Source organism: Epinephelus lanceolatus, chromosome 22 (genome assembly GCF_041903045.1).
Source record: "Epinephelus lanceolatus isolate andai-2023 chromosome 22, ASM4190304v1, whole genome shotgun sequence".
In the NCBI taxonomy this organism is placed as follows: Eukaryota; Metazoa; Chordata; class Actinopteri; order Perciformes; family Serranidae; genus Epinephelus; species Epinephelus lanceolatus.
The window spans coordinates 16296668-16320748 of NC_135755.1; the positions used below are offsets into that span (position 1 = coordinate 16296668).

Sequence of the window (24081 nt, forward strand, 5' to 3'; positions counted from 1 at the left end):
CATAAGTGACTTTATTTGTTTGACAGATACAGATTAAGGAACATGTAGTGAGAGGAACAGAGTATCATATGTTTGTCAAGCTCCAGTTGTTTTTAAATGTTATTGTTTATTATGTATTTGACAGTTCAGCCAGTTTATAATGTCTTAAGTATCAATCTTTATTACAGTGCTGAATACACTCCTCGACTGTGGACACAGTGAAGGTGACTGAACAATTTTCTGTCTTTTCTGTTTTGGGGTTTATTCACTATTTATTCACTATATTTGATCAATATATGTATCATTTCATGTAGCAGTTATGATGTGACTAAAGCAGTGATTAAGAGTGTGTCATTACATGTTCCTCAAACACTTTTTTAGGGTTTGAATGTTTGACAGTATCTGTTATATGTTTGCGTGTGATTCCAGACGCTGAGCTGATCATTGAACCCAACTCATCCTATTTATTTAGTGGAGAGTCTGTTACCTTCATATGTGACATGAGAGAAGGAACAGACACTGACTGGCTTTACACATTCAACAGGAACGGTCGACCAGTTGTCTCCTTCAATACAGACAACTGGTACTCACTTAACCTGACGGCTGACTTGAGCGGTGATTATCAGTGCACTGGTCGTCACAAGGTCTCAACAAAGTTGACCAAACAGAGTAACAATGTCACTCTGTCTGTATCAGGTAAGATATCTGATTTGTTGTCACGGCCACCAAGTTCAGCATCACCTGTAGCACAGCCATGTTGAGATAATCAGTGAACTATCACAGAGACAATCAGCAGGAGTTTTAACCTGCTACACAGACTCCATGGTTGCTGCATGTAGTTGCTGCAGTTTACTGTGTGTGTACTGAGTTTTGTTGAGTAATAATGCAGTTGGATATGCAGGGTTTTGAAGTTTATGCGATATTAACTGATACTGAAATAATTAACTGGATCATTTTAACAGCCGGATGCATTGATTTGATTAATTATGTCAGCGTAAAGGTTGCTGGGTTGCTTTGCATTGCCACTGGTACAAATAAGAATCCCTTTTAAAGAGATTGTACTCAGTTTTTTACACAGTTCACCTGTTGGAGGGACACAGAGCCACACATAGAGAGGAAACATAGACTAGCTGCATTAAAACACAGAACTGCAGAGAACAGCAAGCTCAGTGTAGCAGCTTCAGTTGATTATAATGGACGTGCTCTGCTGTGGGCATGATGCAGCATATGTGTTGCTCTGCAGCTGTGTCCCATGTATTTTGGCCATAAGAGAAAAGAATCTGCATGTTTTACAATTGACTTTTGATACATGTGGGTGGCATGGTGGCACAGTGCTTAGCATTGCCCACCCTGGGCCAATGCAAGAGCAAAAAAACCAACCAAACAAACAAAAAAACTCTCAAGCAAAAAGCAAATAAGAGTTAATTACTGATGTAGTCTGCACGAAGGTGTACAGATGAGGGAAATAAACACTCAATCGATTACAGTTCATCCAGATAACAAGGCAAGGCTGCACTGAAGTAAACACTGGAGAATACTCTCTTAAAGGAAGAGAGAAATTCCCTCCAGACAGTGACGAGGCAGAAAAGACTGAAGAAATGGTTTGTTATTTTATACTTTGTTGGATGCACAAAGTCAAAGTCAAATTTATTTGTATAGAACACTTCATATGACAAGCATAACTCAATGTGCTTAAAATGAACACAACATACATATGAAATCATATAACAACAAGGAAATTACATAGTAAAAGAGCATGTAGAAACCTGATATTAACAACAATACAAAAATAATGGTACAGCTGGTTTAAACCACACAAACGTCTAAGTAAAAGCTTGTGAAAAAAGATGTGTTTTTAACCTGTTTAAAAGTAGATATTGATGCAAAAGACCTGAGGTCATGTGGTAAGGAATTCCAAAGAACTGGACCATAGTGACTAAAGGCACCATGAGCTGATCTAGAATATATTCTTGGAATAGTGAGAAGGTCTCTACTTCCAGATCTCAGGAATCTATCTGGCGTGTACTCAGCCAGCATGTCATTGATATGAGGTGGAGCTACACCATTCATAGCTTTAAAAACAACAAGCAAAATCTTAAATTCAATTCTTTGCTTTACAGGAAGCCAGTGAAGAGAAATTAAAATGGGAGTGATGTGCTCATATTTTTTTGTCCTGGTTATCACTCTAGCTGCAGCATTCTGAACAAGCTGCAGCCTGTAAAGTGCCTGTTTTGTTATTCCTGTGAAAAGTCCATTACAGTAGTCCAGCCTGCTAGAAATAAACATTTCAGCATCTGAGAGGGATATAAATGATCTAACTTTAGTTATGTTTCTAAGATGATAGAATGCAGTCTTGAATATGGAGGAAATATGCTTCTAAAAATTAAGATCAGTGTCAATAATAATGCCTAGATTCTTAACATGCTCACTAGGTTTCACAGAAAGAGGAGTCAGTAGGGAACTAATCTGCTGCTTTAAAGCTTTTGGACCAGCAAGAAGAATTTCAGTTTTGTCATCATTAAATTGTAAGAAGTTTTTGGTCATCCAGCACTTATAGGAATGATATGATATATTGTATTGACGGATTATGGAACCAAGTGGGAACATGTAGTTAAAAAGAAGAGGGCCAAGGATAGACCCTTGAGGCACTCCATATAAAAAGCTGACCTCATCTGATAGACAATCTCCCATTGAAACAGAAAAAGATCTACCTGTAAGGTAGGAAGAAAGCCAGTGTAGAACAGTGCCTTTGAAACCAAGACAATTTTTGAGGCGACTAAGCAGAATAGCATGGTCGACTGTGTCAAAAGCGGCACTGAGATCAAGCAGGACAAAGACAGAGACTTTATGATTATCAGAATTAATTTTGAGACCATTAACTGCACATAAGTTTTTTCCTTATGCATTTCAGAGTAATTTAGTTGTCAGGCATATAGATATTTACATTAGATTGATTTTATTAACAAGTGCTTGAAGTGTGCACTGAGCTGCTGTGTTATCTAAAAAAAGGATTACGACTTGATATTGGAGGATTGGAGGCAAAAAACTTCTTGGTACATCCCTAGAAAATAATAATGAATAATGAATTAATAATAAAAATGTATTCTAAACCAAACAGCAGGAAGACCTGTGGCCACTCTGAGAGCAAGCAGGACAACGATACCAGTAGGGGGCACTCTGACACTGACCTGTTCTGTGGAAGGCTCTGCTGGATGGAAATATGACTGGTTCAGACGTATCTCAGATTCCCATGAAACTATAATCGTTACGAATGGTATACAAAACATCAATATCTCACAAAACGGTATCTACCGTTGCCGGGGAGGAAGAGGAAAGCCAGTTTTCCTCACAGAGTACAGTGATGACTTTCGCACTGAGATGACTTGTGAGTGATGTAACTTTTTTTCAGTAGAGCACTTTTAATGTTTTTTCAGCTGTTAATTGTGCTTTTCTGATGTGAACAGTGTCCAATAGGATCTCTGTGACCCTGCAACACAGCTGGACTAAGGTATTCAGCGGTGAGACGATCACTCTTGTATGTAAGATCAAGACAGGTGGAGACACTGAGTGGGTGTACGAATGGAGAACAACCAGCTCACACACACCTCCAACACACCGTGAGTACAGGATCAGCAGTGTTTCTGTTTCCCACAGTGGACGCTACTGGTGTAAGGGTAGAAGGGACTCGTATTCCTCAACAGAGTGGAGTAATGCCCTCCAACTAATAGTATCATGTAAGTGAGAATGTCTTTCATTTAGTCTATGTTTTAATGTGTTTTTATCTGTCTACCTAAATGACAACAATTGCTTTTTCCTTCTCACAAAAATGAACAGCATATAGACCCAGGCCCAAAGTTATGGTACAGAAGAGAACCATATCAGAAGGTGGCAACCAAATACTGACCTGTGATATGGAGGACTCTGCTGAGTGGAAATACTACTGGTTCAGACGTACCTCTGTCTTTTCTGAAAGTCAGATCATTAGAGATGGTAAACCTGAGACAGTACTCAGTGTCTCACAAGGAGGCATCTACCACTGCAGAGGAGGGAGAGGAAATCCAGTTGTCTTCACAGAGGACAGTGATGCAGTCACTATTGAGAAAAGAGGTGAGTGTTGGTGCTTTAGTTTGGAGCGATACAGCTTGCAGAATTAGTGGTCCAAACTAGTTTCTTCTGTTTCTGCTTCTACTTAAACAGTTTCCAACAAGGCAGTCGTGACTTCGCAACCCAACTGGCCTCTGATATTTAGTGGTGAAACCATCACTGTAATCTGTGATATTCACGAAAGAGGAAACACTGTGTGGGAGTATGAGTGGAGCAAACCCAACTCAAACACAACTCTAACAGACAACAAATGCAGGATTAGCAGTGCTACTGTGTCCGACAGTGGAAACTACAGGTGCATGGGTAAAAAGAAATGGGACTTGTATTCCTCAACAGAGTGGAGCGATGTCATCACATTGACAGTTTCATGTAAGTTGATATGTGTTTATTGCATAGTGTTTCTTTGGCATTATCACACTCATATCATGACCACTTGCCAAAAGATGGCTCTATTTAAAATTTTACTTATTTTGTGGGTGTGTCTGGATTCAGTTTGTTTTGCCACTTCAGTTTAATCCAGTGGTTAGGAAGAGTGAAGCATACAAGCATTCCTATCATTACCTACAGCACTGTAGTATACCTCATACACATGTTGAGAACAGTGATTAAATGAGGATTTTGTTGTTGTTTTGATATGGTTAACAAGTGTTTTAGTGTTGCAGAAGACATTGCCTCCATGTCAGCAATAACCGTGGCAGAAGGCATTGTCTTTGGATTGTCTGTCTGTCTGTCTGTCTGTCTGTCTGATTCTCATGAGCGCAATATCTCAAGAATGCTGTGAGGGAATTTCTTCAATTTGGCACAAACATCCACATGGTATCATGGATGAACTAATCAGATTTTGGTGGTCAAAGGTCAGGGCCACATGGTGACCATGTCTGACTCATTGTCGTGAATGCGATATCTTAAGAACACCTTGAGGGAACTTCTTCAGATTTGGCACAAACGTCCACCTTGACTTAACCATAAGCTTATTAGAATCTGGTGATCAAACGTTGAGGCCACTGTGACCTCCTTATTTGCATGAACATAGTATCTCAAAAACACATAGGGAATTTCTTCAAATTTGGCACAAACATCCCCTTGGACTCAAGAATTATGACTGTATTAATAGGATATAATGATGAAGTGAGGACATTAAATATCCAGAAGGTCAAAGGTCAACCTTACTGTGACATCATAATGTTCGGCAAAAACCCCTTTTCTGGCCATTATTCAACGTCATATCTCAGGAACAGAAGAGAACACACTTAGTCACATACCGAAATGCTGACACTGATCTTGGGCATCCACCTTGAAACTGTGCTGATTGTATAGATCTTTTGTGCCACTGGGGGAAAGATGACGTGTGTGAAACATTAAGGTTTTCACAGATGGATGTAACCTGTAACTGCAACCTGACACATTCACTGAGGCATGAGTGCGAGGCAGTAATTCTAGTCTTTAAGAGGTTGAAATTGGAGTCATTTACAGGGACAGTCATGACCTTTTTTTATTGTCTTTTAATCGAACTAAACAGCACACAGACCAAAAGCCAACCTGAGTGCTGACAGCAGAGCCTTTCCAGCAGGGGGCAGTGCGACCCTGACCTGCTCTGTGAACCCACCATCATTTGGTTGGAAATACTTATGGTTCAGAGAGCAGACAACCTTTCAACACCTGACCACACAAGAATTTGTCTTCCTCTCAAATGGACAAATCAGTGTCTCACAGGAAGGACTGTACACGTGCATTGGAGGAAGAGGAGATCCAATTTACTACACAGAGTACAGTGACTCAGTCAGAATTTACAAAATTGGTGAGTGTTGCATTGAGATATGACTGTATCTATGATTGCTAATAGGGATCTGGTTGATGTTAATTTAACCTTTTTCATTTGTCATTTTTGTTTCTTTATTGGTGATTTGTGAACATGAATAGCTACAAAAGGGGCTGTAGTGACCATGCAACCCAACTGGCCTGAGTTATACTCTGGAGAGACGGTCACTCTTAGATGTGAGATCCAGGGAAGAGACACTAAGTGGGAGTACGAATGGATGACAACCAGTTCATTTAAGCCTCCAAACCAGAATGAATACAGAATTAGTTCTGTCTCTCCATCACACATTGGAGACTACTGGTGTAAGGGCAGACTGGAAAGGGCACAACAGAATTCAACAGGGTGGAGTATTTCCTTCAAACTGACAGTGTCTTATAGTAAGTCATATTATATTACATCCACACTGAAAAACTCATGAAAGCCTTGACGTTTGGGTTAAATACTTGTGGATTCTTTGCAAAGCCTTTTTACTGTATGTCTTAAATGTATAGTACCTGAGCATTTCCATATAATCCACAAACCTATCAAGAGATCAAAACCTGTTTTCTGTCTGAAAAATTCTCCCCCACAGAACCTCAGCCTGTCCTCACTGTGTCTCCATTATGGCTGAGTCCTGGAGCCTCAGTAACTCTGAACTGCAGTGTTAAACATCCATCTGCAGGATGGAGGTTCTTCTGGTATAAGGCTGTTCCCAAACTGTCAGGCAACTCCTACAGCTATGAGCTGATACCTGGCAGCATCCATGGGACTGAACAGGATTCCTACATTGTTGATGGACAGACACACACAGCAGGATATGTGTGCAGAGCTGGAAGAGGAGATCCAGTGTATTATACTCATTACAGTCAACCTAAGTTTGTCTGGTCTGGAGGTCAGTTTTTTTTTCTTTCTTCCCTCCCTCAGAAAGCTGATATTGTGCTATATCTTCAAACTATTGTCCACACTGGCATTTAATTGGATGTGCAGATTCATTCATGAAGAAATGTATGGCTTGTGAAAATATTCAGGGCTAGATTCAAAATATTTGCTAGTTGGTAATGTAGTCAGTGAATTAAAGTTACAATGTAATTACTTAAAGTTAAAGTGGAAGTCTCGAAGATTTCAGTCCTGGTTTATATGGCGACACCTGAGGGCTGTATCACAAAGGAAGTTCAACAAAGCCAGGCTCTCTTTGCCTTCAGCTGGTTCCACAAATCTTAAAGCCTCAATCAGAGATAACAGGTTCTAGGAAGGTGCTTATCAGTCTGCTCAGTTATCTCAGGCCTTCTTCTTCACGCTCTGTGAACATTGCCATAAAACCAGTCAAATGATGTGTTCAGTAGTGATGGCCAAATGAAGCCTCAGGAACCAATTTCTTTATTTTCTGACCCCACCAGATGACGCTCTTGGTTTAAAGATAAAGGCTGAAGGACCTGCAATGAAGTGTGCTTTCAAACCTTTGTTGAACAGACAGCGCCATCTGGTGGCTTCAGAAAATAAAGATAGTGGTTCTTGAGGCCTCATTTGGCCATCACTAGTTCAGTGCATCATTTGACACTTAAAAATGATCACTCTGTGCCGCCTCCTTCTGCCTTTGAAGAAGTATTACATTAAAGAGGAACATTGTTATCTTAAATTAAGGTGAGAGAGGAAAGCTGGCAGAAAATTACTAATTGTGTGAATTCACTAGTTAAAAGGATATCACTCCGTTTATGTCTAATGTGACAGCTGCACATTCTTTAGCTCTTTACTTTAAATTTGATGCAACAGATTTAAACATTAAACTCAAGAACTGCATTTACTGCCCCTTACTGAAGGAGACATGGAAATCACTTTAGTTTTGTGCAGATCTAAGTGAAATAAATGCTACTAGTTGAATATTAAAAGTGTTAAATACAAATCAACTAATCCGTCTTCTATCAGCTTTAATATATCAGCAGTGTGAGACAGACTTCAACAGATCAGGACCGAGCATAAAAACATAACCCAAAGTGGTAATGTTATCACATGGTTTGAGGGAATTTTGCCACATTTATTATGCAAGTAAACATCATACCAATTCATAATTTAGTGAACTATGTATAATGCCACTTGTGATTTTATGGACCAGAGAGCACGACATACATATTTCATACATAGTTTAATTTCAAACATAGATCAGTAAGAGCAAGAACAACTTTGCAAATACAGTAGACAATACTGACAAAAACTGGTCCTGACCAGGTTAGGTCTGCAGCATAAGTTACAGCAGTGAAATTGGCAATCTAGTTAGGTTAAAAGAGAGCCACCTTTGTAGAATAGAAAACTCTGGCTGTAGACTCAACATACCTCACTAAGCCACTACTATCGCTTCATGGTACACCCCTCTGTATTCTCGGGTGGTAATAAGAGTGGTTTAGTACTACTAGTCACAGACTTCTAGGGAACGTGAAAAACTCTTGTTGTTTTAATAAAGAAGGCAGGCAATAATTGGCATTTTTCCATCAATCTGAAAGTAACCGTGATCTTGTTAAATGCTGCACATGGCATGAATGTGCGGGCAGCAGGGCACAGTGAAAGGAATTGGTTACCTTGCTAAGTTGGAGTCGCCCGCAGTTTTTCACTGTGGCTACTCCTTCTTGTTCTTCAAAATTGTATGTTGTCCCGTTTTGTAGATGCATTTTTGCCAGTCAGCTGTCCACTGAGCTGCGGCTCACCTTGCTCTTGGAGGCAGCTACAGTTTCAGTTTACACATTCCAACAGACATGCAATTAAATGGCAACAAAAGAAACAAGGAAATATCAGTTGTGGTAATATTTTAACAGTAACAGATTGCTTATGTCATAACACACTACTCCACTGTTCATTTGGTCACTGCTGTAAAACCTTACCTTAGAGACTTTGCGACTTGCCACAGATCGCTTTGTTTATATGGAAGTAAGCCTGTTACCACGATTGCAGTGTTTACGGTACACACAAAATGGCTGCCGCTCTGATCATCCTGCCACGTTGATTTGATGTTTGTTCTACTTTTATTCCATTTCTATGGTTTAACCAAAGCCCTGCATCTTGTTGCAACACTGTCAATGCTCAGCAATTTAAAATGATTGAAACAACAAAACCAAAGGTACATTACTGTCTTTTTAACCTTATAATTTCACTTTTATTTGTTTTACTCTTCAATGTTGTTTGTCAGATGTTCGATCAGCAGCGTCTCTCACAGTGAGTCCTCATAGAGTGCAACACTTCGCAGATGACTCTGTCTTACTGAGCTGTGAGGGAAACTCTACTGAGTGGCAAGTGAAGGGGTTTTTTGAGGACGGCTACTTGCCATACTTGCCATACTGCCCTTCCAGGGGGACAATGACTGGATTCACATGCTATATAGACCCTAACCATCTCTTGGGCCGTACTGCTGTATACTGGTGTGAGTCTGGATCAGGGGAGTTCAGCAATGGCGTCAACATCACAACAAATTGTAAGTTTTCATCCCATTTCTTCTTTCACGTTTTGAGCATGTAATTTCATGTTAACATTTTAGAATTATATTTTGTACATATGCATACTGAGGACTGCACTTGTCTGTCTATTAGCAGCATGAGAAATGTATGCGACTAGTATTAACCCAAATAATTGTGGCATGTGACGCCATTCATGTGTTCACTAACAAGCTGGTTTGTCAGCCCTGTCTCATTAATAATATTTATTGGTTTTACAGATGATGTTATCCTGGTGAGCCCTGTCCATCCTGTAACTGAGGGAGATTCTGTTACACTTTACTGCAAGCTAAGGACAGAAGAATTACTTTCCAATGTCGCTTTCTACAAAAATGATGAACTGATTCAAAATAATGACAGAGTGGACCTGAATATATCTGTAGTCTCAAAGTCAGACGAAGGCTTCTACAGCTGTAAATACTCAGGAAAAGTGTCACGACAGAGTTGGATGTCAGTAAAATGTGAGTATGACTGATGCAGCCCGTTTTCATTTGTTTATGTGTGCTATGATAGCCTTAGGATCATAGCCCAGCAGGCCTTTTTCCCAGAAGATATTTCGACTTGATTTGCTCTGTCTCTGCTCCCGCTAAGCCATGACAGTCTGACAGAAAGCCAAGACCAGGACCCTTAAGGCGAAGCAGCTAGATGGAGTTGAGCCATCATTCATTTTATAATTTACATTTGTGCTTTTCTTTTGATGTCAGAAAGGTTAATGTTTTGTGTTTAAAAAAAAAAAACCTGGACAGTTATGAGGTAGTTACATTTCACAAGAAATCAGTAGGCATGTTAAAAATGGACCTCTTAATCACTGTCAGCCAAATGTTGTGGTTTATCATTTTTGGCATAAGTCTAGATATAACAGCAAATACAATTATTTTTCTTTTTTGATGGTTTTCAGCAAAATATACAAAGACATTTTTTGTAAAGCAGCTTCATTTAAAACTGGCCATTTTTTTCTGTCCCACTCTTAAATGGACGGGTTACCCCAAAATCGAAAATACATATTATTCCTCTTACATATAGTGCTATTTATCAGTTCAGATTGTTTTGATGTGAGATGCTGAGTGCTGAAGATATAGAGATATGAAGATGTCTGCCCTCTCTCAAATATAATGGAACTAGACAGCACTCAGCTTGTGGTGTGGAAAAACTCAACATCAGTGTCTATTTCCAGAAACCATGACCAGGTTACTGAAGATGATCCACAGAACTTCATGTAGGAACTGTTTTCTTTCTACCAAACTACACCCACCAACCGTTAGTGATGGCCAAATGAAGCCTCATGAGCCACTTTCTTTATTTTCTGACCCCACCACATGGAGGTCTTGGTTTAAAGATAAAGGCTGAAGGACTGGCAATGAAGTGTGCTTTCAAACCTTTGTTGAACAGACAGCGCCATCTGGTGGCTTCAGAAAATAAAGACAGTGGTTAATGAGGCCTCATTTGGGCATCACTACCAACCGTATCACTGCACAGCAGGAAACATGCATCTACTGCTAGCTCACCTAGCAACACTGAGCCAGCTAACATACAACTCAGCCCGAGGAGGACGCCATTTATGTTCACATCCTGGGCTGTCATGAGAACTAAACCTTTCATCTGTGGGTAGTTGTGTGCATCCTTCTGCCTAGTGATGTGGTTGGAGGGTGAAGTTCAGTACAAAGAAAATAGTTCCTACATGAAACTGCTCACAACAAGATCTGTGGATTATCTTGAGTTATCAGGTCATGATTTCTAGAAAGAGACATTGCTGTTGAGTTTTTCTAATGTAATTTTTGGCACTTTGAGCACCACAAGCTGAGTGCCGTCTAGTTCTATTATGTTGGAGAGAAGACAGACATCTCTACAGCCGATATCTCCAACACTCGGCAACTCACACCAAAACAATCTAGAGTGACAAATAGCACTACAGGTAAGAAGAAAAAATATATGTTTGATTTTGGAGTAACTGTCCCTGTAAGTCAATGTCTTCTTGCCTAATGCTGACATTGGTTCCCACAGTTTGCAGAAGATGAGGCCCTGGTGATACAAGTTCAAAATAGGAAAAAATAAAGGTGCTGCTGCTGTACCTGGGTCTCTATTTAAATACGAGACGGTATCACTTATGAGTATGCAATCACTGATCTGATCTGCTTTTGCCCATTAAAATAAATTAATATTTATTCTTTATAAATCCAGCATCTGGTTTTCCATTTCCTGTGCTGTTCATCGCCGGGCTGGTTTGTGGAATCACACTGATTGCTCTCCTGCCACTGCTACTATTGTGTTGGTGCAAAAAGTCAGAGGGTGAGATCTTCTCTGATTTATTTTACATAAACTACTTTCTGCTTATTAAAAAGTCACAAAGGAATTCTGATGGCACGACACAGAGCAGTAATGATTACTGTCTTTTTTACAGATACATGTTTTTGCAGGTTGGTACAACACTCTCTGGTCTCATCTGAAACAAAACATAACTTATTATTGTTATTTACTTCCTTTTTTTTTTTTTTACATACTAATACTTGAATACAGTTTATTGCTTCGTGTTTCAGGCTCATCCAGTCTCAGAGAACCAATCAGAGCTCTGCTACAGTCGAAACTGTCTACCAAGCTGGAAATCAACAGCAGCTATACTCCTCTCTTCTCCATGGTCAGCTCACACTCTTCTTTATTCCAACCCTGTTATTATTTTTATCATAACAGCAATTCCATATGATGCAGATTTGACACTGTTAAACTACATCAAGTACGACTGTATCAGCTATGATGTCTTTATTTTTATTGACTTGTAGGTGACATGTGTGTCTATGAAACAGTTGGCTCTGGAAACACTGGTGGTGGTGGTACAGTATAAATTCATGCAGCGCAGTCCAAAATGATACAGCTCTAAGTTAGGAATTAAAATTCAAGCCATTAAAAACATTGTCATTTCACGAGACCGTGCAGATGAATACAGAAATGTCACATCTCAGATTCAGCTTAAAGGTCTTGGAAGGAGGAGTGAGTACACACAATATGAAACATTCAAAATAAATTCATTGATTGTTAATACCCAAATGGACATAGTATTACATAACCAAAAGTATGTGGACAGTTGAATATTATACCCATACATGTGTGTGATTGCCAAAGTGTGAAGAGTAAGAAAGCCAGATTTTTTTTTATTATCATCATTATTATTATTATTATTTATTATTATTATTATTATTATTATTATGATTTTTAACATACTGTTTTAACAGGAATACAGGACGATGCAGTAGAGAGCTCTGACTACCATAATGTGAATCCAGATTCAATTTCAGGTACAAACACAGGGTAATGTGCATTTGAATTAATATATTAAATATATTGGACAACCATATAACTGTAGATAAGTATGTAGTTTAAAAATTTTCACTGTAGGCATCTAAACTCTTCCACTTGAAATGCATTTTAAAACAAATTGAGGAAGCTGAAGATTTCATTGACTCTTCGATTATAACTGTCAACAGCCTTGTTAGTGTTAAAGGGTTAATGTATCAAGTACTTATTTTCGTTGGCATTTATTTTGATTTTGTTTCAGGTCCATAAAAAGAAGTGCATCATCAGCAAAAAAAGAGAACCATGGACAACGAAATGATAGACAACAAGGTTCCAGACTGCAACTAAATGGTCTTATTTTGCGAACATATTTGGAGTCAGTACGAGTATTTTAACTACTCGTGCTCATGTGCGACCAGTTGTTTTAATTGTGGTAATTTAATTTATTAAAATGCTTTCCAGGCTTTCTGTAATTTATGTTCATGGTTCAACCTCCATTTTACAGGAATTCTCATGTAAATCAGCATCATATCAGTTTGCTGCTGCAGACTGCAACTACACAGGCTACAGAAATTGTATCTGACTATAAGGTTAATATTTTCAGAGGAAAAGAAAACAAGACAACAGCTTTCATCAAAGATCAGTCAGATATAGTCAGGGCTTCCTATCTGTACAGATGTTATTTTAAGAATCCACACATCCCACTGACCCCTGATCCCAAGTCTCTGTGATGCTAAATACCTCAATAATTAAAACAGTCCAATGTTTATATACTGTAGACTACATATAGTTTATGAAACAGTTAAAATGGCCAAAAATGTGAATATTTGTGTTGCAGGATGATTTAAGGTGTGCCCCTAAATTTTCTACTTACAGTGCTCTGACTAAAAAAAAGCTAGTTTGGAGCCCTGTACAACATTCATGTTTTTTTTCTTTTGTATTTATACTTATTTTGTATATTATTATTGCTATAATGTAGTAATTATGTAGGTTAGATAGCGTAGAAAAACATATGTATCATTCCATGTTAGTAACGGAGTTTGGCAGCGTGGTTTGTATGTATAACTTGTCTACACAGTTAAATGTTTATATGCATGATTTGTATTCATTTGTTGTTTTTGTATAAAGGTAGTTTGTTTTTTCTCCCTGTAGTAGTCATCAGTTGTTTACTATATTCACCATTGTAGTGCTGATGTTTAACATCTGAATAAAAGCCCATAAGTATTGTAATATTTTAATCAAACCAAACCAAAATGTGTTTACTTATTAAGGTGGACATATTTTTAAATAAAGCAGTGAGGTAAAACATTTTGGTCATTATGATACATTTCATTAAAATGACAAAATTATATACTCAGGACCGCTTACCTGAATTTCACATGTGCATGACTGATAAAAAGAGACGTCTAGACACTTCAGAATGTGGTAAGATAGTCACATTATTATCATAATAAATGCACCAGGTCCCGATAAAGAATTCTATGTACAGATTTATTTGCCAACTGGAAAAGGTGGTGATTAAAGCCTAGTGACATTGAAATAATAGTTAGCATGTTAGCCGTTAGCCTAGATACAGCCGTAGCGTCAGACCTGTTAAAACGTAATTGAACGGGCATACCTTCAAGTGCAAAGTTAGTCCACTAAACAAGCTTTTTCTCCACAAAGACCACCACATATTGTTAGGATAAATGTCAGAGAACATATAGAAAACGACATGTAAACGTGTTGTCTTACCTTACCGGTGTGCTGCCATGTTTGTTGTTTACCATTTAGCTAAGGCTGCAACCGGTCCCATTCCTTGCAACAGAGGTATTCCTCTTCTGTGGGCATTGGGGTACAGCATTCACAGGTAACGTTACACCACCAATCTCTAGAGCTAAATCCTTCCAGCAGCCATTCCTCCTCTGTTGTCCTCTAACGTTACCTGTTGTGCCTCTCTCTCTCTCCTCCTCCGCCCTTATTTATTTGAGCCAGAATACACTGACGAAGAGCTTCGTGAAATTGTAGAACGGAGGAGGAACACACAGAACACAATAGCTCAAGAACACCAAGAGGGAATTTGTGAAAATTTGGCACAAATGTCCACTTGTCACAACAATGACCTGATTAGATTATTGTGGTCAAAGGTAAGGGTTGTTGTGACCATGTCTGTCCCATTCTTATTAATGTGGTATCTAAAATACATCTTGAGCTTCCTCAAATTTGGCACAGACATCCACCCGGACTCAGCAATTAACTGATAAGAGTTTTGGTGGTCACAGGTCAAGGTCACTGTGACCATGTCAGTCTAATTATAGTGAATGTGATATCTCAAGAACAGCTTGCGGGAATTTCTTCAAATTTGGCACAAATGTTCACTTGGACTTTAAGATGAATGTTTTAAATTTGCAGGTCAAAGGTCACTGTGACCTCACAAAAGATGTTTTTGGCTATAACTTAAGAGTTCATGCTGTAATTATGACACAGTTTCACACAGATGTCTAATACGATGAAGTGATAAAGTGTTGACATTTTATAGAATTACAGCCTTGCTGTTGTATACCTCCTCAGACCACTCAAGTTGCACTTACAATTTACGTCAATGTTCGTAGAAACATGGATGCTTAACACACATCTTCCGCCCATCAGCACAGGAGGTCGATATAATCAGCACAGTTATAAGGTGGACAGGCAAGATTAGAGTCACTTATTCAATATCTGTCCAAATGCCTCCCCTTCTGTTCCTGAGTTATGACATTGACTAATGGCCAGACAAGTGTTTTTGCAGAACCTTATGATGTCAAAGTGAAGCTGCCCTTTGACCTTTGAGATGTAAACTGTAACCCCTCATCATTATATCTCATTAGACATTTGTGTAATATTTTGTCCAAATTGACATAAAAAAAATTGTTCACAGTGACCTTTTGACCATTAAAATCTAATTCCCAGTGACCATTTGTGCCAAATTTAAGGAAACTCCTTCAAGGTGTTGTTGAGATATCACATTCACAAGAATGAGATGGATGCACGGTCACAATGATCTTGACCTGTGTATACCAAACTGTAATTAGTGCATTGTTTAGTCCAAGTGGACGTTTGTGCCAAATTTTAAGAAATTTCATAAAGCTGTTCTTGAGGTATCACATTCATGAGAGTGAGACAAATGCAAGGTCACAGTGACCTTGACCTTTGACCAACAAAAGTTAATCAGTTCATTGCTGATTCCAAGTCAATGTTTTTCTCAAATAAAAAAAAAAAAATCCTCAAAGTCTTCTTGAGATGTCGCGTTAACAACAGGGTTCCTACGCAAGTATGGAAAGTATGGAAAAGTATGGAATCAATCAATCAGTTTTCAGGTATTAAAAAGTATGGAAAATGAAAAATAAAGTATGGAAAAATATTTATGTTTCCAGACTATTACCACTGTTCTAAAATACTGTTTTCTCAAATATTTTAGGTATTTCCAAAAATAATTTAATCAATCCGGATCGTGTTTTATGCCAGGCCAAGCACAGTTTGTGTGAGAGCAAACGTCTCAGAAAACATACCGCCCCTTTTACCTGACTGACAAGTGGTATGTCCACGAGTTTCACGTGGTTCACAATGGGTAGATGCAAGTTTTTGGATGGATGGCTTGACAATATCGTATGTAAATACTGGTTGGCCAAGGATTCCCAATTCACACACAGAGCTAGATGCAAGCTTTGTGTGAAATCGTTTGACATTGCCAACATGGGGGAGAAGGCGATTCTGAGCCACATGAAAGGAAAAAACACCGACGTCTCGTTACTGCATCGCTTGCACCCAGAGTCCCAACCTTTTTGCCTCAGCCCAGACATTGACCTTACCTGAGTTTTTATTTGCAATCGCCTATTAAGAATAATTAAATATGATGTGAAATATGATACACTGATATATTTACTCAGATGTCGCATATTCTCTGAAAAAAAAAAATGCTGAGAAGTCTGGAAATTGGGGTATGGAATTTTGAAATTCCACATGTGTAGGAACCCTGTAACAAGAATCACCTGCGACCTATAAACACCAATATCTACATAGTTTATCTTTGAATCCAAGTGGACGTTTGTTTAAAAAATTGAAGGTCAACTTCTCTGTGACATCTTAATGTTCTCTAAAACACCTTTCTAGCCATTTTTCAACGCCATAACTCAGGAACAGAGGGAGAGGCATTTGGTCAGATACTGAATTGGTGACACTAATCTTGGGTGTCTACAATGAAACTGGGTTGATTGTATAGATCTGTACTGCTGAGGGAAAATGTGTGCAAAAAAAATCCATGTTTTAGAATATGAAGCTTTTTTGCAGCAACATCTGTATTTCAAGAATTGTCCACTGGCATGCTTATGTATGAGTCTGGACAGGCATGGATGCACACTGTAACTTGACTGATGTGTGGAGGCATACTTAACTTACATAATTAACTAATGTAGCAGATCATGATACCCGCTAACAACCTAACAGTAGCATGTTTACTCAGCTTCCTGGTGCTTATACTTTGATCAAGATGCCCACTCTTACAACAGTAAGTTCTTTGATGGCTGAACTGTCTGATTCCGGAGCACCAGATTGAATTGCAAGGGCAGCATACTGTAGTAGTTGATTGTTCTGGTATGTGTCCCTACTGAATGCATGTGCTTTTGTTTTAGGCAGCACTGCCACCATGTGTCAAAGACATACAGTCGCAACCTCTGTTCCTTGATAAGCCTCTGCAGTTGCTAAAAAAACATAACACTATAGATTCATTTTGCCACTGTTCTCTTAAGCAGGCAGCGATACCTACACATGCATTTAAATAACTGTCTATGCAGCTGCAGGCTGAAATGTTGCCCCATGAGTGACTCTCCATCTTTGAGGCAGAGCCTTGGGAAAATACTAGTCACAGGCAGAAAACCCCCAGGTAAATAGAAGCTATCTAGCATTAGCTACACCTCACAGCGATTACCCTGACAGTCACACAGAGGCAGACACCTCAATTTTGGGGAGAATGGAAAAGTAATGTCACGAGTAGTGTAACAAATTACTGTTGGTAGAGAGTAATAAGTAAAGCAATATTACTTCTTTTTCAAGTAAAAAGCAGCCCCCAGAAAAGCAGAGGTTACAAAAATAAAGTTCAAGTTTAGAGGTGTAAATGCTCCCAAGCAACCCTTCCCTCCCCACCAGCCCCAGACCCCATCCCACATCATCCCATAGACCTTGTGAAGACACCCACAAAGCCAAAAATAATAACAAAGTGGTTATTTTAATGTCGGACTTTGCATGCCGTCTTTTCATCAGAGCAGGTTTAAAATCAAAGAAACGGCCCTACAAGATAAAAACATTATCAAAAAGAACGATGCTTGTCAGCACGCAGCTTAAAGCTAAGTTCTGTCGCCTTTTTAACAGCTAAGATCTGTCAATTGTATCTAATGTTGTGCTTATTTTTATCTAACCTCATCATCTGCAGTTATAACAAGAAGAGTGAAATGTAATCACTTCAATACAAATGTATTATTCACTAAAAAAAGACAAGTGCCGTGTCTCCAAGTGCCATCAACACAAAAGCCCCAGTTCTGACTGCTGAGGCGGATGAGGCTGGTGAATCCGTAAAGACTAGGGGGTGATGGGAACTTTAGAGTGAGACCAGATTGCCTTCACAGGGCAGCTTTTGGTGATCCTCCCTCTCTGTGGTTTTGTTATTTCTTGCAGCATCTGCTCAGTGTCACATGACACGTGGAGGAGGGTGACAGACCTTATTGTCTGTCCTCACCTCATCTGATGCAGGTTTTAATACATCTACAAGCACTCCCCCTATCAGTTTTACTCACCAGCTCTCCTGGCATGCTGAAGATGGAGTAGGATAGCTAGACAAAATCTATTTTCTTGTCACAGGGGTTAGTTGTACAGTCATCCTTACCCCTGTCAGTCAGTGTTTAGCTAGCTGTAGCAGCATTGTGGTTTGAAATGCCTCACGTTTCTTCATTCTAATCTAATGCAAATATCATAAATCTAGCTTGATATGGTTCTTATTACAGGCTTAAGTGTTGTTTTGTCATACCTTTGACTGCGTCTGTCGCCATCATCAGAAGCGTCACGTGATGTTGTGGCAACATCTCCTGTAGATGTTTTATCCAGGTTGTCATTCCGGTGCCCCCTGGTGCCAGGTGCCTATCCAACAGTCCATCAGGTGACAGGGGGCGGATGATGATGGCAATGGCGAGGGATGGGGCCCCCTCATCATCCGGTGTTCCTCCAGATGATGGGGGGTGGGCCCCCCGCCATCTGACAGTCCTACAGATGACAGGGAGCACTTCTGTAACACTCCCAGGTGTGAGATAGTTGGTATGCTCCCTCATCCTGGTTTACAGTTCTGGGAGCACACTTGAGGATTTCCACCACCTCCGCAATCCAACGGTGGTACTTGTTCCTTTCTATTCGAATGACTTTGGCCTCTTTCCAGTTCATGATGTGATTTTCCCTTTTGCAGTGGTCTGAGATGGCTGATTTCAGATTTTCCTGCTCCGCAAACAAGGAGTCAGGAATAACAACAGAGAAGAGGAAAAGAAGAAGAGGGAAACAAATAAGTTTTGTTGCATGATAGGCATGGGATCTCATATATGACATTACATTTCTTCTCGGGGTCAATCTGGTCTTTCTGATGTACAAGAATCTGGCGCAGTTTTGTGTGTGGTTTTACGGGTGTGTTTATACGGTGTTTGTGCAGAACTCTTTGAATGCGCTCTGTAACCTCCCTGATGTATGGTAGGGTGACCATGCCCCGGGTTTCCTTCTATCAGGGAGACAGTTAGGAAAATCTGAAATCAGCCATCTCAGACCACTGCAAAAGGGAGAATAACATCATGAACTGGAAAGAGGCCAAAGTCATTCGAAGGGAAAGCAACAAGTGCATTGCGGAGGTGGTGGAAATGCGCAAGCATGCACCCAGAACTGTAAACCAGGATGAGGGAGCATACCAACTATCTCACACCTGGGAGACAGTGTTACAGAAGTGCTCGCTTTTGTTTGTAGGACTGTCAGATGGCAGGGGGCCTCATCCCCCATCATCTGGAGGAACACTGGATAATGGGGGGCCACACCCCTCGCCATTTGATACACTATCTGATGGCGGGGGGGCCCTGTCGCCTGATGGACTGTTGGATAGCAGGGAACCACTCAGGTGGAATGACAACCTGGATAAAACATCTACAGGACACATGACCACAACATCACATGACGGTTCTGATGATGACGACAGACGCAGTCGTCGAAACTGTCAAGGTATAACAAAACAACACTTAAGCCTGTAATAAGAACCATATCAAGCTAAGCGTAAAAAGTAGGCTATATGAATTTGTTTGGACTATCATAAAGCAGATTGGAACAGTATCATTACTGATAAAAAATATATATACTTGGTCCACAAAAGTACTTTCATACCAAAAAATCAGCATTTGTCGGGGAACTCGAGGGGAAGGATTGAAACACACAAGGGACAACAGACAGGAGAGGACCACTCTAACTTAACACCCATGCTTAAATCATTTTGTGCAGGAAAGTTATGCAACAACCAGAATTACTGACCATTTCGGAAGCAGCAGTCGCTGACAGGGTGATGATATCTCTCTCAGGAAGGGAATCAAAATTATTTCATATCTACAGGCTGACAAATTACGTGACCTCCCCTGCACATTTAAATGTTTTTTTTCGAGCATGATATCCTATGCTTTAATCTAAATTGAGCTAATGCCTGCAGTATTAATTATCACCCACGTCTGCTCAGTATCTGCTGGAGGAGTATCAAACTGAATTCACAGGCTAGAGGTTTTTACCTAGAACATTTGAAACACTTAGGAATGTATTCTGCTGTAATATACTGTGATAAACAGAGATAAACTGTTGTGGGAAAAAAACATCTGATATGAAAATGTTGCTTCACTTGTGTTTCTCAACATTTGCTGCAGTTTCAGTGTCTCTGTCGGACATGAGGATGAGGTGCGCTTTGTTCTGTGTGCTGGGGATATTCTGTGAGTACATCATTAACATTCTGTGTTAGAACATTATTGCACTAAAATGAACAGAAATTTGACTCTTTTTTATTATTACATGTTTTTTGTCAACATCATTTTTGGAGTGGCTAGTGACTTTGCTCTAGAGTGGATTATTTTAGTGGATACATTTGAAAATTGTTTTAATTGCTATGAAAGTAATAATAATTTGATACCTATGCACTATAAAACTAAAGCTGCCAATGCCTGTGTTCATTTCTTTAATATTTCAGTCAGTTTAATCATGTCTAATTAAGTTTCAATTCTTATTTAAGTGCTGAATACACGCCTCTATGGACACGCTGAAGGTGACTGCACAATCTTTATTGTTTTTCCTTGTATTTAAATAAGATTAATCTCTACCTACCAAATTACTCTAAATCACTGCAGAAACTTAATCATATATTATAAATAGCAAAAGGGATTTGCTAAACAAGGATTCGTATTATTAAAGGTGGTTTTCACTACAAACCCTCTGATAATGTAATATAATGAGTTTTGCACTGCATCTTTGGTAATAATTACCTAAACAGCATTGCAAAAACACTGTCAAAGATGCTGATTAAACTATTTGTTCTTTATTTTTCCTCGTTGGTATTTCTTCAATGTAAACAGAGACAAAAAGGCCTGTTGTGACCTTACAACCCAACTGGCCGAGGATATACATAGGAGAGACGATCGCTCTCAGATGTGAGATAAAGAAGGGAGGAGGCACCGACTGGGAGTACGAATGGAGAACAACCAGCTCGATAAAACCTCCAAATGAAAATCCGTATAACATGAGTGCTTATGTATTTCACAATGGACAGTACAGCTGTATTGGCAGAAACACAAACAACCAGTCGTCAACAAAGTGGAGTAATAACTTCAAATTGACAGTCCATGACTGTGAGTCAATTCAAATGTAATGAATATTTGTATTATAAATACATATTATATAGTTTAGTTACAGTCCTTATGAAAACATTTTAGGACAATAAATATAAAAATGCTAAAAGTACATCATAACATGTTCTCATTCTGAATTCCTAACAGATTCACCTCAGCCTGACCTCACTGTGTCGCCATCATGGCTGAGTCCTGGAGCCTTAGTAACTCTGAACTGTAAGGTTGAACGTGCATCTGCAGGATGGAGGTTCTACTGGTATAAGGGCATTCGCAAACAGTCAGAAAATGTCTACACTTACAAGCCTCTACCTGGTAGCATTAATGGGACTGAAGAGGATTCCTACATTGTCCATGTACAGACACACACCACTAGATATTACTGTAGAGCTGGAAGAGGAGATCCAGTGTATTACACTAAGTATAGTGGACGTAGGTTTGTCTGGTCTGGAGGTCAGTATGTTCGTTTTTTGCTATGTTTCTGTCACAAAGCGGGCAAAGCTTCATTTTTAACCAACCACTCTGCATCACTGCTTTTAGTGGAACTCCACACTAATTTTACCCTCACTCCTCTGTTGCATTTAAAAATATTTGAGGATGTAGTTAATCTTTAAACTCAGTTGTAACTGTTCCAGATTAAAGTTTCACCAAAAACTGAGGAGGGTTTTTTAAACGTTCCACCTCTTCCAAATCATCATAATTGATGTATGGCTAAGTCCCGCCAGAGATACTGGATGAAGGGAGATACCCAACTGTAGGCTTATCCAATGTTAAGATAACGGTTACTCTTCCTGTCTCCTAAGTGGGCGTGGTTAGCTCTCCCTCCAATCAGAGCCTGTTCTCCCTCACAGAACTCAAACAAAGTTACCTTTCTCTTGATCTGTGCGGACGAATGATTTTCCTCATTGACGACAATACATTCAGAGCTGCCGCAAGTCTCCTACGGGGGCGTGTCGCTGACGTCACTGAATCAGGAAGTGAGCTGAGTTGGGTATCTCGCTTCATCCAATATCTCTGGTCCCGCCGGCCTGAATAGAATAGAATATAATGTCTATAGCCTTACTGTTGTGTACAGCATTTATAGACTGAGCTGAGTAGTGATGCGCTGGTCGACCCATAACCTGCGGTTCGGGCAGCAGTGATTGTCTGTTAAATCGGTCTGTAAATGATATTTTGACATTATTGGCTATTACTGTCATGGCATCCGAAGGTACTGACGTGTTGAGCAGGTGACAGTCCGCGGTCGTTTTCAAAACACACTTGTGTCACGCACTCCAAAAGAAACTTGTTGAATCTTTAAACAATAATTTATTGTACAAAACGTGGAAAACAAACGTTGACAAAAATGGTTCCATAGTTCATATTAAATTCAAAAGATAACGAAAAAACAGCTACAAGTTAGAGGGAATAGTGATAAAGTGGTAAAACTTGGCATTGATCCACAGCAACAGACGGATGCGCACAAGCGTGCCGTGCGCACAAGCTCCGTTGGTAGGTGATACTATATTTTCACATTTTTAACAATGCAGTTTAAAAGTTTTGATTTTTATTGATAACCTACATTTACCAACAACAACAACAACAAAAAAAAACTAAATACAAAAACGAATATTGAATACCAAATTTTCATAACGAATACCTACCCATAGAAACGAATATTCGAATATCCGAATATTTGGGTACAGCCCTAGTGCGTATAGCCATTCCCATACACTCGGACATTCATTGAAATGCATTACAGAAAGTCAGTTTTGTTTGGTTTTATAAGCTTTTTTGGAGATTTGAAGTTTAACAATGGTCAAATGGTGTGCATGCGGTACATACAACTCTGGCACAAGGTATCCTGAGAGGGTGGGCGACGAGGTGTATTTTTTACGCTTTCCTAAACCACATCTCAACCGAGAAAAGTGTCTCCTTTGGATAAAGTTGTGTGGTAACGTTAGACCATGCCAAAATAGTCAAAAAACACGCACATCCCAAGGTCCATTTGGAGTGGGTGCTGGATACATATGTTTAAAAGTCATGAAAAACGGAGAAAACGTACCACACACCAAGTCTCAGCTCCCATTGAAGGCTTTTTTATTTGCACTGTGACGTTTCAAGCACGAGCCTTGTGCTCGAAACGTCACAGCGCAAATAATAATAATAAAAAAAAGCCTTCAATGGGAGCTGAGACTTGGTGTGTGGTACATTTTCTCTGTTTTTTTGTAACGTTAGACCACATCAACTCAACGTGAACAATGATGTCTACATCTGTTCTAAGGTAAGTCAACATTGTGTTTGAGGCAACATATTGTCACTTTGCTGGAAAGAAATATAAAGTTATCTTTAACATTTCTAGCTAACGTTAGCTAAAGTTAGCCTAACGTTAGCTCCTAGCTGCGTTGTTCATCATGTCACCTTGTGTACTGGGAGTTCATTAGCCTATTTTGTTCTAGTTTTGTATTTTGGTGATCGTACATCATTGTTAGCTGTTGTCCAAAGGGCTCTAGTTAAGCTAACGTTAACTTCTGGAGCTTAGCTTCATTAATTT

The 24081-nt window shown here is 39.4% G+C and overlaps 2 protein-coding genes across 2 annotated transcripts in view; both read left to right on the forward strand.

Annotated features, from left to right (window-relative positions):
* The first annotated feature begins 434 nt into the window (after positions 1–434).
* On the forward strand, positions 435–4200 carry LOC144459848 (Fc receptor-like protein 5). Its single transcript, XM_078164621.1, has 4 exons — positions 435–675; positions 3098–3364; positions 3444–3713; positions 3814–4200. The coding sequence occupies exons 1-4, from the start codon at positions 480–482 to the stop codon at positions 4131–4133; spliced, it is 1053 nt and encodes a 350-aa protein (XP_078020747.1). The 5' UTR covers positions 435–479; the 3' UTR covers positions 4134–4200.
* Positions 4201–4260: 60 nt separating this feature from the next.
* Positions 4261–24081, forward strand: part of LOC117245682 (Fc receptor-like protein 5) — a 28182-nt gene continuing 8361 nt past the window's right edge. Inside the window, exons 1-6 of the mRNA XM_078164783.1 lie at positions 4261–4452; positions 5603–5881; positions 6004–6279; positions 6474–6773; positions 9057–9338; positions 21699–22001. Of these exons, the coding sequence (XP_078020909.1) occupies positions 4383–4452; positions 5603–5881; positions 6004–6279; positions 6474–6773; positions 9057–9338; positions 21699–22001 (1510 nt within the window). The 5' untranslated portion in view covers positions 4261–4382. The remainder of the gene's footprint in view (positions 4453–5602; positions 5882–6003; positions 6280–6473; positions 6774–9056; positions 9339–21698; positions 22002–24081) is intronic.

Coding starts and splice junctions, on each gene's coding strand:
- LOC144459848 (XM_078164621.1), top strand. CDS start 480: ATGAGAGAAGGAACAGACACTGACTGGCTTTACACATTCAACAGGAAC. Junction 676..3,097: donor TGTCACTCTGTCTGTATCAG/GTAAGATATCTG, acceptor TAAACCAAACAG/CAGGAAGACCTGTGGCCACT. Junction 3,714..3,813: donor CCTCCAACTAATAGTATCAT/GTAAGTGAGAAT, acceptor AAAAATGAACAG/CATATAGACCCAGGCCCAAA.